Source organism: Erithacus rubecula (genome assembly GCF_903797595.1).
Source record: "Erithacus rubecula genome assembly, chromosome: 5".
Classification (NCBI taxonomy): domain Eukaryota; kingdom Metazoa; phylum Chordata; class Aves; order Passeriformes; family Muscicapidae; genus Erithacus; species Erithacus rubecula.
The window spans coordinates 45,025,892-45,039,836 of NC_136687.1; the positions used below are offsets into that span (position 1 = coordinate 45,025,892).

At 39.9% G+C, this 13,945-nt stretch overlaps 1 protein-coding gene across 2 annotated transcripts in view; it reads right to left on the reverse strand.

The window, feature by feature from the left end:
* Positions 1 to 45: 45 nt before the first annotated feature.
* Positions 46 to 13,945, reverse strand: part of MCUB (mitochondrial calcium uniporter dominant negative subunit beta) — a 44,855-nt gene continuing 30,955 nt past the window's right edge. Inside the window, exons 1-8 of one of the 2 annotated variants that reach the window (XM_079307343.1) lie at positions 13,551 to 13,640; positions 7,718 to 7,793; positions 7,286 to 7,456; positions 3,911 to 4,015; positions 3,545 to 3,705; positions 2,666 to 2,869; positions 1,210 to 1,326; positions 46 to 248 (exon numbers count right to left, since the gene is read on the reverse strand). In XM_079307343.1, coding sequence (XP_079163469.1) covers positions 171 to 248; positions 1,210 to 1,326; positions 2,666 to 2,869; positions 3,545 to 3,705; positions 3,911 to 4,015; positions 7,286 to 7,456; positions 7,718 to 7,793; positions 13,551 to 13,625 — 987 coding nt within the window. In that variant the 5' untranslated portion in view covers positions 13,626 to 13,640 and the 3' untranslated portion in view covers positions 46 to 170. Of the gene's footprint in view, positions 249 to 1,209; positions 1,327 to 2,665; positions 2,870 to 3,544; positions 3,706 to 3,910; positions 4,016 to 7,285; positions 7,457 to 7,717; positions 7,794 to 13,550; positions 13,641 to 13,945 lie in introns of those variants that run through there. The other variant, XM_079307342.1, reaches the window with a different exon arrangement.

The following is a 13,945-nucleotide window of genomic DNA, read 5'->3' on the forward strand; positions in this document are numbered from 1 at the left end:
AAAATAAAAACAAGCAAAACAATCCCAAACCACCATGCAACCAAATAATTTTTAATGCCATTTATTACAACTTTTAAAACTTTAGTGGTCAAAAATACCCAGGTACTATGGAGTAACTAGATGTCCATATCAGCTTTGAAAAGGCATTCCCAATATACACAAAACCAAAGTCAGTCCTTGTCACTGATTTCCTGGATGGGAAGCCTCAGGTGCAGAGGTTGGCGCAGACGCCTTAGGGATTCTTCTGCCTGCCAATGAAAGACAGAGAGAGAGAGAGAGAGAATTCATCTTTCTGTAGCCTCTGTTATCTCCTCTTTCACACATGCATTGTCTTTCTTTTCTTAGAAGGCACTGGTCTTAGGCAAGGAATTTAACCAATCAAATGGAGGCTTGCTGAACATTGACCTGCTCAAGTCATGCAGTCTCCAGAGAGAGAAGTATGAACCCTGCTCATCAACCCACTCACCCACACCCCAAAGTACTATTTTCCTGAAATGACAGTTAAAAACTCATACCCCCTAGGCCATTGAAAAAGCATCAAACTCTAACATTATGTCAATAATGGCACATGAAATTACACACTGAACTATGGGTTTTGAGCTAAAATTAGAGGTGGTTTCCATTTTCTTTTATGAGACATTGAACACAGGGCTGTCAAGATGGGATGGAGGAGTAATAACTGAGGAGTAAGAGATCTGCTACAATTATTTCATGAAGGCCACCAAATTTCTCCTAGGTATACATACCACCTTTTCCACCCAATCACCCATATTCTTAAATCTAAGTCTTTTATCTTACTCTTTATTCTTAAGGAATAAGGTTATGATGTCAAATGCCAAACTCTGCAAGGCAATCTCCTTCCAAGAAAGGGAGATTGGTTTACCACAGTGGTGCAGCAAACATACTGTGCCCAAAATAAATGCAGCCATTGTTAACATTTACAGTATACAAAAAATAGATGTCATGCTGATAAACTGACTTATTTGTTTAAAATTAAATTAATGAAGGTCTCCCTTTCTGATAACCAACAGAAGTAGTTTATACATCAAAGGCAAACATTATATGGCAAACTGAACAGCTGAAACTGGCAGATAAGCAATACAGTGTTTTGATAGCAAGCCTTGAGGTCAATCTTCTGTTAGCTGAGAGTTTACTGAAAAAGTCTTAAGCCAGAAGCTGCATCATTATTGAAGGACTGCCCTTAAATACCTCTGCTAGGTCGTCTTTGAGCTTGTTGTATCGCTCCACATTAAAACGCTGCTTTTTGGATTTACGGTAGAAGTAGTGGAGGAACTGCCTGTCCTTAGCATGAGGATAAATGTAGTCCTGGGGAAGGAAGGAGGACACAGATTTGTGGTTAGCAAGGAAAATGAGTAGAGGTCAGCACATTAGAAACTCAGTCTGTTTCACGAAGACTTACCTTGGTCCAGCACCCCTGTATGTTTTGTAAGGAGGCTACATGAAGTTATGCTCTTATGGGGGCCATAAGGGCTTTTTTAACACTACCATGTCTGAATGAATTTTCAGTTGTAATAAAGACACAGTATGATCCTCATGACTGGAGCCACCTCAGTCAATGGAGTCTACTTCCAAGGAGTCAGAGAAAATTCAAGAATTACTTATTGGGTACTTGAAAGTCTTAAGCAATGGCACCAGCAGCTGCTCAAAACAGCCAAGTAGTAATCTCTTTATCTACTCACAAAAAGTAAGAATGGCTTAGCCCTTCTTAAAAAAACAGTCAGAAGGAGTAAAACTCACATTCTGAGCCAGCTCTTCATAAAAACAGATATGTCTCCCCTTTTCACTGAAGGAACCTAATTCCTCATAAGCTCTGTAGATCCACTGGTATAATAGAAGAAAGTACTGGTAATTCTTCCACATACTTCCACAAAAAGAGTTTTGCTCTCAAAGGATGCGCAATCATAGAAAGATCAACATCAAGATGTCCACTTTGAGAATAATGTACAGAGCTAAAACAGGAAAAAACATTTCTCAAAGTCTTAACAGGATTTCAGAACAAATCTGTATTGTGAAGCTAAGTTAAGATCTGAGGAAACTTTTTGCTTCTACACAATGCCTGCTTCCTGCTCCATTTCAGCTGTCCTAGATTTACCTCGATCCATTCTAAGTCATGGAAAAGCAGTCAGATTATGAAGAGTGGAGCAATAACATTTTTTCAGGCATTAAATGTATTTCAGTAATGCAACTGCCAGAGTTCCAAAAAAAAAGTTCCAAAAAGTTTGGTACCCTGCACTGTATATACGTAAACTCCAGCAAATAAAAACTATTTTTGTTTTCAAGTAAGACAGCATTCACAAACTGGCACAGCATTACCAGTTGCTTTCCCATTACTGCAGTGAGCAAGGTACCATTTACTATGCAAAGTGATCTACAAACATTTTAAAGGAGAGACTTCTTTCCTCACTTTTCATTTCCTAGGTTATGAAATCTTACCGACAGTAGTTATGCTCAGTATCTGCCCTGCAGTTCATGTGCAGCAGTACCTGCTCGATTCTGCACGATGTAATGTTTGTATACAGCCTCATTAAGGATCAAACAAGTCAAGGCCACTTACTGAATTCATCAGAGCTCAAACACTGTGATTCAGACTCAGTTTTCCCCCTTCCCAGTATTCCAGACATTGCTTTAGAAGACAAGGACTCACCTGCTTGGTTAGAACGAAGTAGGCGTAGAACGCCATGGCACTGCCGTAGGTGATGAAGTATGTGACTGGCTCCATGATGTCCCACGAGTAGACCCACCATGTGAGCCATGCCAGAGCTCCCCCCTGAGTGGACATCAGAGCTAGGCCAACCCATAAAAGCCTGGAGGTTTTTGCATCTGCACTGTCCATGATTTTGGCTTTCATCTAAAAAAAAAAATACAGAAACCTGTTCAAATAAACATGAGTGCTCCCCTGATGAACAGCTTCATAACTATGATTTATCCCCTGGGCTAGATCCTTTCTCAGTATCTCTTACCAACACCACTTACTGACTAACCCTGCTGAGAAAATAAAAGCACTGAAGTCCAAGGGCAACCAGATCTTTCCATTGTGCACCAATAATTCCTGCTTTTAATCTCCCCTTTGCAGTACTAGGGATCTTTGTCTGTTGGATTTCCATTTACCATTCAAGGCAGTTCTGGGTAACACTGAGGCTGGCCCTCATAAAGCAGGAGTCCTGTTGGCCACTATTCTAAGCCATGGATGATGTCAACCCCACTACAGTGTTTTTTTGCTGTTATGGGTATTAAGAACTCATAAAGCAACAGGTGACTTTCAATGCCATTTCAACAAGTGGCCTTTCCATATTAGCCATGTTCATAACAGCCTTCTCCAGGTGTTGTGGTTTCTACCCATTAATGTCCACAATAGGAAGAAAAATAACTGAATTGAAAATAATTTGCATTTTACTTGAGTTGACCTAATTTACATAACTAACAGACCAGAAACACCCTATCCATTCATGTTGATTTTCTTGTGTCACAAGACTTACTACTGATGAAAGGAAATGCTTTTGAGTTTAAAAAAACAGTTCCCAACCTGTTCAAGAGGCAGCAGCTCTCCTTTCAGATGGTCCAGTTTCTGGAGCAATTCTCTCTCTTTCCTGATCTGGTGATCTTCTAAATGTAGAGCCACAAATAGCCTGTGAACCAAGGATTTGATATCTTCCATTTCAGTAGCATGCTCACTACTCAGCTTATCTGAAAAGAAAGTATTTGCCATATAAACCATTTCAACACACCCTTCTTCATTCTCTCCCCACCTCCAACCCCAAAAGCTGGACCATTCAATGGTAAAAAGACAAAGCCAAAGAAAACACCTTTCTCCCTGGTCCCAATTTTCTGAGACTTCCCATGCCTTTCACTAAATGAAGTGAGATGATCAGTTATTAAGGATTCCTCTTACCTTTTACAGGAGGTGACACACTGTATGCTGTGTTGTTGATAACAAGCTTAAAGTCATTCATCAGTAAGACCTCCATCAAGGTTTCATCAGAGACCTTGCTACCATCTGCAGAAGAAAGATTTCAGTTCTAGATTACTTATCATGAGGAGTTTTAAACATCAGCAGAAACCCCTGTAGAAAAAGTGCTGGGAGGAGTGCCCTGTAGAAAACAGTCAGGAGGAACACATGGTGTGATTCTTGGGGCTGTCCTGTGCAGGGAATGGAGCTGAACTTTGATGCACTGGAGAACCCCTCTCTACTTAATTTTTTTGAATCAGAAATTTACATGAATGGTACCTCACAAATTTTACATGCAATTTTGCAGCTCCTACCAAAAAGGAGCTCTGGATTCATTAGCAGGGACATGTAACAGTGGCTGCCAGGAGCACACTGGGGTTCAGATGGCCCAAGAGCCCCCAGAGCCATACACCATTGCTGCTGGAAACATCACTGTGGCATGAGGGTTTGAAAAGCCATGGAGCAGCTGTCCCACAGTAGCTGCTTGAGATGATTCTTATTTTCTATACACAAAAGGCACCTTCTCCTGCCATTGCCAAGGGCTAGGCAGCTTTACTCCCAAGATGAATAATCAAACAGGTCAAAAAATACCAAGATTTTTGTATATAGGTATTTGTCACAGTGCTACTGCCCCAGCTCCTCTACCTGCCCTCACACATCCACTACAGAAAGGCTCCACAGACAATCCCACATCTGCAATAACTTGTTCACAGAACCCTGTCCTCTGGCCCCCTCTGATGAGGCTTAGACTACTGAAGTCTGCAAGCAAATGCCCCAGCTGGCTCATCTGCCCACTCTGTGTGGCTAGCAAAGCAAACACAGAAATAGATAACTTTCAATCCAGAATTTTAATGTGCTCATCCACTCATTTCATTTTTCTTTTCCATAGTAATAAAACATTAAGGCTCATTTGCATGCACATTATTAAGGTGACATTTATAACTCTTTCTATAACATTTAAGGGAAAATTTCTTTTCAAACAAATTGCCAGACAGGCTCTTTGTTCTGGATGTTCTGAATACACCAATGACTTATTAAACTGTGCAACCTTTTATTAACTGAAACAAAGAAAAGTTTGGAGGAAAGGGATGTATTTTATTTCAGAAAATTTACCACAGGCTTTAAGCAAAGACTATTTCCAATCCTGTATCTAAACATAAGTGTTCCAATGTGGACAAAGGATCATTTTTTGTCTACAAAAGGTTTGCAGGACAAAAATCAAATCCACAGATAATGAAAACAAGTCATCATACACAGCACTGATGACTTCAGTTAAGTTTAGGTTTCACTTAATGGCTAAATGACACAGAAGTGTGCCTACACTAAATCAAGGCTTCATAATTTTTCTTTAATAATTAATGTTTAAGTTTAACTCTCAGTACCTGACCCACAGTTTCTCTTTACAGTATCAGTTTCTTAATAAATTAAACATCTCAGCTGTCCTATGACAACTGCCCCCACACTTGACAAATACAGAGCAGAGAACAATTGTGAGTCACTGTTTTTATCCCCAAATCAGAGGGGATGGGGGTGTGTTTAAACAGATCAGATATGAAAACAACTCAAATTTGTCTCCACTTTGGAATCTGCTGCCTGTCCAAGCCAAAAATGCCAGACTTGGAGGTTTCTTAGAGGAGTTACCTCATGCTTCACAAGTGACCCATGTTTGCACTGTAGCAGGAATAGCTAGCTTTTGCTGACACAGCAGAGAGAAAAGCAGTCCAGCAGTGAATCTCAAACACTCCTCTCCTGGATGTCTGCACAACAGCAGTACCCACAGGCTAACTGCTACCAGCACAAGCTCTGCCTCACCCCACTAAGATATCGTTTGTAGGGAAAAACTTCTGCATTAAGGGAAAGGACAGATGCTCACAATCACCACTTCTTACAGTGGCTTCTGAAGATGAAGTGTCTTTTAGGAAATTATCTTCAAGACAACTTTCTACTTTTGCTTCCTGGCAGACACTGTCAAAACAAAGCAAAACAAGACCAAAAAAACCTAACACCAAAGTTCCTATGTACATGAAGCTCCCGAAGCTCATGCACACACTGGATCCACACAGATCACATTTCCATTGCTCCAGAGGATATCAAGAAATTGATCTATGAGGTATTTTCCTATTTTACTAAATGTGCCCACAAAGGAAAGTAAAGCAGCTTCTCTTCGGTCTGTAGCTTTCTGACTTTCTGGCAACATCAACATATTTTCAGTTTCTTTAAAAGCCCCTGCAGCCCTCTGTAGTAGCAACCAGAAAGAAAAGAATGCTATGAATCCACCCAGCTATGAAACTGGACTAGCTTTCATTGACACCATCCTTTCTTCTGCATATGTTACCTGCTGTTAAATAAATCTTTCCATAGATATACAGGTATCCTTATTTTTCTTTATTTTTAGGGGTGTGAGTGGGGAAAGGGAAAAATAGATGCTTTGAATTAGCCAAATTCAAGCATCTATTCTACCAAATTCAGACAAAAAAACCTACATCCCAATCCTAGTTTTAAGATTGAATCCTTCTCTAGTACCAGGGCAGGGGTTGCAAGAGAGCTGCCAAAATACAAAATCAAGTTTTCTTGGAAATAAAATGGAGAATAAGGTTAACTAAATGTTAGTTTTTATCAATGGGGAAACCAAAGAAACAAAATTGGAGAGAACAGCAAGCAAAGCTTGAGAAAATTATCTGAAGACCTGGGACAATTGGATAAACAGGATATTGCAAGGAGGAAAGTCCATACTAATGCTAAAATACCAGTTTCCCTTTGACCCTAGCAACCACCTTCCTTTTAACCCAGAACCCTGAAATACTGTACTCCAGCTGATAAATGAAATCTCCCCAGCATCTTAAAAAACTTTCTTTTACTACTGCATACATTATCTGGTTGCTTAGCTCTTGAGATTTTCATACAGTAGTTTACAGTAAGGCAAATGGATTCTTTTAGCTCTTGGTAACACTGAACAACTGGCAGGGATCACCTTCAGTAGCCCAACAGGTTATCTGTTAAGAATGACCACGGAGGACAAGGAAAGAGACATGAAGGAAATCAGGAGATACTTATTTAAAGACAGTGTTACAAACAGAAACTCATTGAAAAGTTAACCAGTAGTATCCTGGGTTAAAAGGAGAGTTACTCCAATTCTGCATTTTTAATCAGCCTTTTCAAGAGTACTCAGCTATTAACTCTGAAACAATAAACCCTAGAAATATTCAAGAGCTACTCCAACAGCAACAATGCTAAACCTGACAGAGGACTCCAGAAGTGAAATACAGTCCATTTGAAAAGGAATGCATTTATTTTGGGAATAACAGAAATGCAAGATACCTGTTGCAAAGACTTCAGCTCTCTCAATTCCTTTATCTTCTCTTTGCACATCCTGCAGAAAAGCCCCTACAGTGGTCACTACTGGCTTGACAGTGAACTGGCAGCGTTCACTTCTTGTGGGCAGCATAAGTGTTATCACAGGAAGACCATGTTTGTAATTAACAGTTACTTCTGGGGGGTAAAAAAAGAAAACTAAGTGAAAAAGTTGCATTGTAGGTTGCAGTTCAATGTAAAGCTGTTTTTAAAACACAGGATAAATAAGGAAAAGTTACACAAAACATTCCTAGATTTTTAAAAATTAATATAGTACTTCTGTTTCTGAAAGATATATATAAAACCATGTAACCACTGTTATCTCACAGACTCTCATCAAACAAATAAATAGCTTGTTTACAGTGATGGGAAGGGGGGAAATTTGCTGTGAAAGCTTACCATCAGATAGCACCAGTGTGCTATAAGGTGCTCCTTCCTGGCCCCTCCAAGCTCCAGTGTGCCTCCAGAGTCCCACCTGCAGCACAGACACAAGGGAACTTGCCTTAGAATAGTTTGGATGCAAGGTGTACCTAGTTAAAGGCAGCACCCAGCCTGTCACTGTGATCTGCTTCCATGTGATCTTCCATGTGGTTTAATTAACTCAAGGAAAAAAGGGAAGGGGAATGAAAGAAATGGAAAAAAACCTGCAGTGTTTCTGAAGTGCTTCATGCAACTCTTGCAATAAAACCTCTCCCCTCTTGACACAACAGCTGCTTGTAAAACCTCTACTTTGGTCGCCTAAAGTCAGAATTTCACAGTGTAACTTCCAACAGAGGGCATGGCTTCAGTGAAGACTGCCCTGTTCACTGCTGAACTGTGAACAACAATCATAAATAAAATAATAAGGACTGAGGTCATTACCTGTTGCTTCATAACTATATATTACATACCAAAAGCTGGTTGTTAAGATTTGTGCTGCTAAAGGACAGTTACAACAATAGAGCTTGAAGGTCTTTTCTGTTTTAAAAATGAATGGCTGTTTCAACTGCATGCTGAGAGATGCTGCTGCACCTACCAGAACCACTGTGCTCTGGTACCAGACTGAAGGAGGCACAGCCAGATGCAGTGAGTACCCTCTCTGCCCTGGGACAGCAATGACAGAAGGGTTTTGAGCCTGCAGGGTTACATGCCAAAGCTTGCCCCTTTTACAGCCTCTGGGGAGAACCATCAATACACTTCCACACAGTCATAGCAAAACACAAAGACAAACTGCTCTGATAAGACCCATTACCTAAAGTTTCCACCCAGGCTGTGGTGCAATGTCTCTGCATCAGGAAAGGAACAATTCTATTGCAGCAATTCCACACAGCAGATGTTATTGCTATAAACTAAATGTAACAGGTAAAAGGTGGGAAATCACATCCCTGACTTAGCCAGTTAAAAAAACATTGCACATGGGCTGGCCCAAGGCCTGGGACTGAAATATGATAGCTGGGGAAAGTGGAAAACAACGTGGAGAGAGAGAATAAGGATCGATTTTCCCCTGGTGAGCTTTATAGTTCATCTTTTGAAGGCCAAAACATTTCAGAGTCTGCAAGATAATATTCTTTGACAAGGCAGGGAAACAAAACCGTAAATGCACAAGGCCCTGGCTATTCAATATGCCAAACACTGCTCACCACATTCACATGATTTATTTGTTTTTAAAGAAATACAACCTTGGCTGTCTGGACAGGAATATGCTATTAGGCTGAATAAAAAGATCATCTATAAATGAATCTGTGTGTTCCAAAGAGGCTGACGCTGCCCTAACTTTTTACCTGGAAAAAGCACTTTTCAGGATTTAAAGAAAATAAGTAATTCTGGGAGCTTTCAACACTGAGAAATTTGTGTGTTGCAATCTTCAGGTATTAAAGACAGTCAGAAATCTAGACCAAACAGCAGAATACCTTAAACCCAAGAGTACTGTTTGCAAAAAGACAGATAGTAGGAGTGCAGGACTGCTGACCACCTCCCAGAGCTAGAATGCATCCAGTACCATGTCTGTTTCCTTCACCAGAGCAAGAGACTTCCCCTGGAGCACGTCAGGACACTGCCCAGCTCACCAGTTCTCACCCCATTTACAGGGGCACCTATACCCACATAACATTTAGGAACACACAGCCTGAAGCAGGGAGACAGTCCTCAACACAGGATCTGCCTTGGACCAGTGCACAGGAAAACTCAATAGCTTTGAACATAACAGCAACTGTTGTTTCTTCAGGGGGATATACAAAGGATAATAAGGAATGATTTCTTTTACAGACACTTAATGTGTGACTTTGCAATCAGTATCTAGATACTGATCATCCAACATGCCCCAGGCAATGAACTGTACCCACCTGTATTTGAAGGTTTCCAACAAAATAAGTGAATTATCTACTTTACTTATAGAAAAAACAATGTATTCAACAATTAGTGCAAATTAAATATATTAATATAATAATTTAAATACTAATTAAATCACATTTAATGAAATAAGATCTTCACAGTAGTTCATTCTATTATTCTTTAGATTTTGACATTACCATTCATGATGCACTGAAAGAATCTCTATATATTGGAGCTGTTTTGGTTTTTTTTTAGATTGTCTCTAAACGCAGACTACTTGTTAAAATCATCTGTAAAGAAGAAGAAAAGCAAAAGCCACAGAGCCATGGAGCTGAACTAATTTCCAAATAATTAACTCTTTCCATATTAGCTCTAGATTGATGAATTGGAAAACAAGAAGAGCTGGTTTAATTTTCTCCCTCTGTTTCTAGATTTAGATCTCCACTTTCAGTGAAGTATTAAAACATTAACTTATACCCTACAGTCAAATCATTGTGCTCCTTTTGAAATGCTTGGAATGACCCCTATCCTACCACTGGAAATGAAATGTTAGTCAGCAAACATTGCAGCTACAAGAAAGACTTAAACTACAGGACCAAAACAACAAGACTGCCCTCACAACACAGTGAAAGCTGGAACAGGAATGTGTGCCCTGAATTAACTGCATCACAACCTATAAGATACTATAAGGAGCACAGCATACTACTAACAACTCTTTTATATGACAGCACGTGAACCTCTTAGCTAATTCCTCCAACCACACAAAGGCTAAGCAAGCTATTCTACACCTTTCTCCAGTTTGAACAAACATGGCAGGACATCTAGCTGAAACACCTGTAACACAACCACAACTATGTTCAGGAGTCAAAGGCTGGTGAACAGCATTTAGCTGTGAAACCCCTCTCCTCCCTCAGCTCCACCTGCTTCCTAATGCAAAACACCTGGGAGCCACATCTCTCACCTGGGACTCACCTGGGAGTGAATTCCCATGAGAATTTAAGGCACAGAGTGTTAATTGTCATAAAAATAATCCAACATATTCTGTTAAAAATACCAGTTGGTACAAAACAGAAAATACATATGCAGTTTAAAGAAGTGCTTCCTCTGTTAAGGGCACCTCTGGTCTCAAACAGCAGAGAAGTTGCCACTGTTAAAGTCAAGAGTGGAAATTTCAATAATCTGGTGCTTTACAGCAAAGCTTTATGAACTAATGCAGCAGCACAACTGAGCTGGAAAACCAGGGAGCCAGACATGACAAGTGGGAGAGACTGGAATAGAAATACTGTATTTTTCACTTTTGAGAGTGGCAAATCACTGAATCTACCTACACTGCAGTTTCTGGAGTTAGCTCTTCCAAATAATCTAACTCTTATGATGCTGAGTGATTGTTTCTGCAAACTTAAGCTCAAATTCACTTGTGACCAGTTATGTCTAAGAAGTTGGTATCATTACCAGCAAATAAGGTGATATGAAAGCCTCTGATCTTCCTCAACACTACATATGCAAATAATAACCTCATCAGGAACCATAACTTCTGTTCTGTAGAACGTTATAATGTGGGTGGGAAGAGAGAGAGCATAGAAATAAAATATTTTTCACATGAAAAAAATCATCTTGAAAACAGAATTCTACAAAAAGATGTTATTAGGACACTTTCTGAGAACACTTTCTGAATTACTGTTTCCTTAATTTTGACTTGCCACACCAAAATATGAAATCTGAATCAAAATGCAGCTGACCAGCAATAATATTTTTGAAATTTTTGTCTTTGCTTATATGCATCTTGGAAGATATGACAGTTTTTGTTTGTTATTTCAACAGAAAAAAAAAAGAAAAAGTAATGTTTCTTCAACGTTCGAGTCCCCAATAATTTATATTTATTAGAGAAAACAACCAAAAACAGAGTTAGCTCGATTCTGTCTGCCCTCTTCCTGAAGGGACATGGAATACTACAAAGTGAAATACTATATTCCTTTAGTGTAAGATTCTTTAGAGACTGCCCCAAGCCAAATTCATGAGTAGTCTTCACAAAAAATAATGCAAACTGTCATCTAAATGGTCTCCCACATTCTCAGTTCATTCTCTCTGAGGCAATGGTAAGAATCTGATATGGAAAAGCACAATAATAAAATGCCTTAGTCCACAATGCACAAGCATTTTACCCTTAATTACACTGAAGCAAAGCACATGCTAATTATAACACATCTTCCCATAGTAATACAGTGCTAGATAGGAGAGCTCAGATACCTCCTGGAGTCCTTGTCCAACATCTGGTACAGCTCCCTCCACACAGCTGCTAAAGGAGGACTGTGGCAAAGGAGCAGGAGACAATTCACGGGGGAAACTAGTAGCTGCAATGCCTAAGTATGAATTTTGGGGCCTTTTTTTCCAAGTGTCAGCAGAAAAGCCAACATCCTGAGTATGCATCGCTCTCATCACATCCTGATCTCACCCAGTTTGTGAAGCAGAGTGCAGGACAACCCTGGATGCTGCCTGCTTGAAAGGGCAGGAGAAAAATGAGGGCAGGTATGCGTTAACCACCATTCAGTGAAGGTATGTGCTATAAATAGCTATGTATATTTTCCATATTGACTTACATGTTTTTCTGATAAACACATTAAAAAATTCTGTGCAGATGACTCTCTCAGAAAAATCAACTAAGATTAATTAATTATGGAATAACAATCTGCAGTTTCAGAATAATCTACAGACATTTCAGAATGGATTAAAACCCAGGGACAGGAGGAAAAAATGCAAGTGCTGCCACAGTCTACTAAGTTTGCAGATCATGCACAACCAAGCTAACCAAAAATGAATCATTGTTCCGGTCAAGTTTACAAGAAGCACGCATAAGGTATTTCTCTTTTTAAAATGAGTCACTAAGGCCATTTTGGAGATCTGCTGTTAAAAAACTGTGCTGATTTTGTAAGCAATCCTACATAATCAGGAAAATAAGACATATGGAGCCCTAACAACTGCCTACAATAATCTTACAAGTGCCCATTTGAGATACAGATGATTTCTCTCTTTCTAACTTTTCATTTGTCTCTTTCTACACTTAAAGGATTGTCATTGTTTCTTCACTGATCCCAGAACTCATCTAGATGATCATGCAACAACAGCTTCAATGCAAACAGCAGCTTCAGAGCACATCACTCATATTAAGCCATTGCTCAGATTTCTGAAAACCCAACTTAAATTAAACAAAATCCCTGCAACGGACACATCATTCATTCTGTCATAACACTCTTATAACAATACACTACTTTCAGCCAGGGAAGATACTTTTGACACCTGGGAGTATTCAAGACACATTTCTCTTTCCTAGGACTAAAAAGCAAAAAGAGGACAGATTTTGTTTTATTTTCCTGAGAGACAGCTTTCCTGCAGTGAATACCTTCTCAGAGCTGTTCCACAAGGCACTGTAGGAACTGCACTGCAACATGTATATTTAAATCCATTTATATTTCAAACCCTTCAATGCAGCTAATTCAAAATTTGCAGTATTTTAACCCTTTCCTCAGTACAAATCAACTTTAAAAGAAGAAACCAGAAGGTCTCTTTCTGCAAAGCAGTAGTTTCAACATGAATATGTACATTACAGTGATCTTGGAGAAGCAAGAGCAATACAGGATTCATACGGCTTTTACTCAAAACTCACTTGTCTTACAGCCCTGTTAAAACCCAACAAAAGAGCCCAAGCAATCAAAATTTTGGTTTCATGTACCTGTTATTTTTTGTGCCTTTATCATCTCTGCTGATCTTTCATTTTCTGCCTCTGCTCAGATTCCAAGAACAGCTGCCACCAGATTTAATCATCCAAACATTACCAATGACCAAAACAACAGCTATAGTAACAAGTACATCGAGGCAAGAGGCCTCCAAGAACCTCTTTTATGAAGGTCCAGCAGGTCAAACCCACTACTGCAGAGGGGTTTTGCCAGGGAGACCTTCCACCTAATCTCCTGCTGGGCAAGTGTGCATCCTCTAGCTGCATTCTGCTCCCTCACTACTCCTCTGTGCTCCCTCACACACTCCCTGCCCAGACTCTCCCTGCCCACATGCACACCCCACTCCACTGGGTGCATGCACACAGGGAGAGAACCCACAGGGGTAGAAGACCCTCTTCTTGAGACAGATCTCACTGGGTCAACTGACTCTACACCAGGCACCTGTGGATGCAGAGCTCTAGGGAAGCATCAGGATTTGCATCCTCATCGGTTTTACAAGCCATAAAAAGAGATGCTGAAAACACTGAAATTTAAAGCAGGCTGAAACTAAGCCTTGTCCTCCTCTAACCATAGTATGATTTCAGTG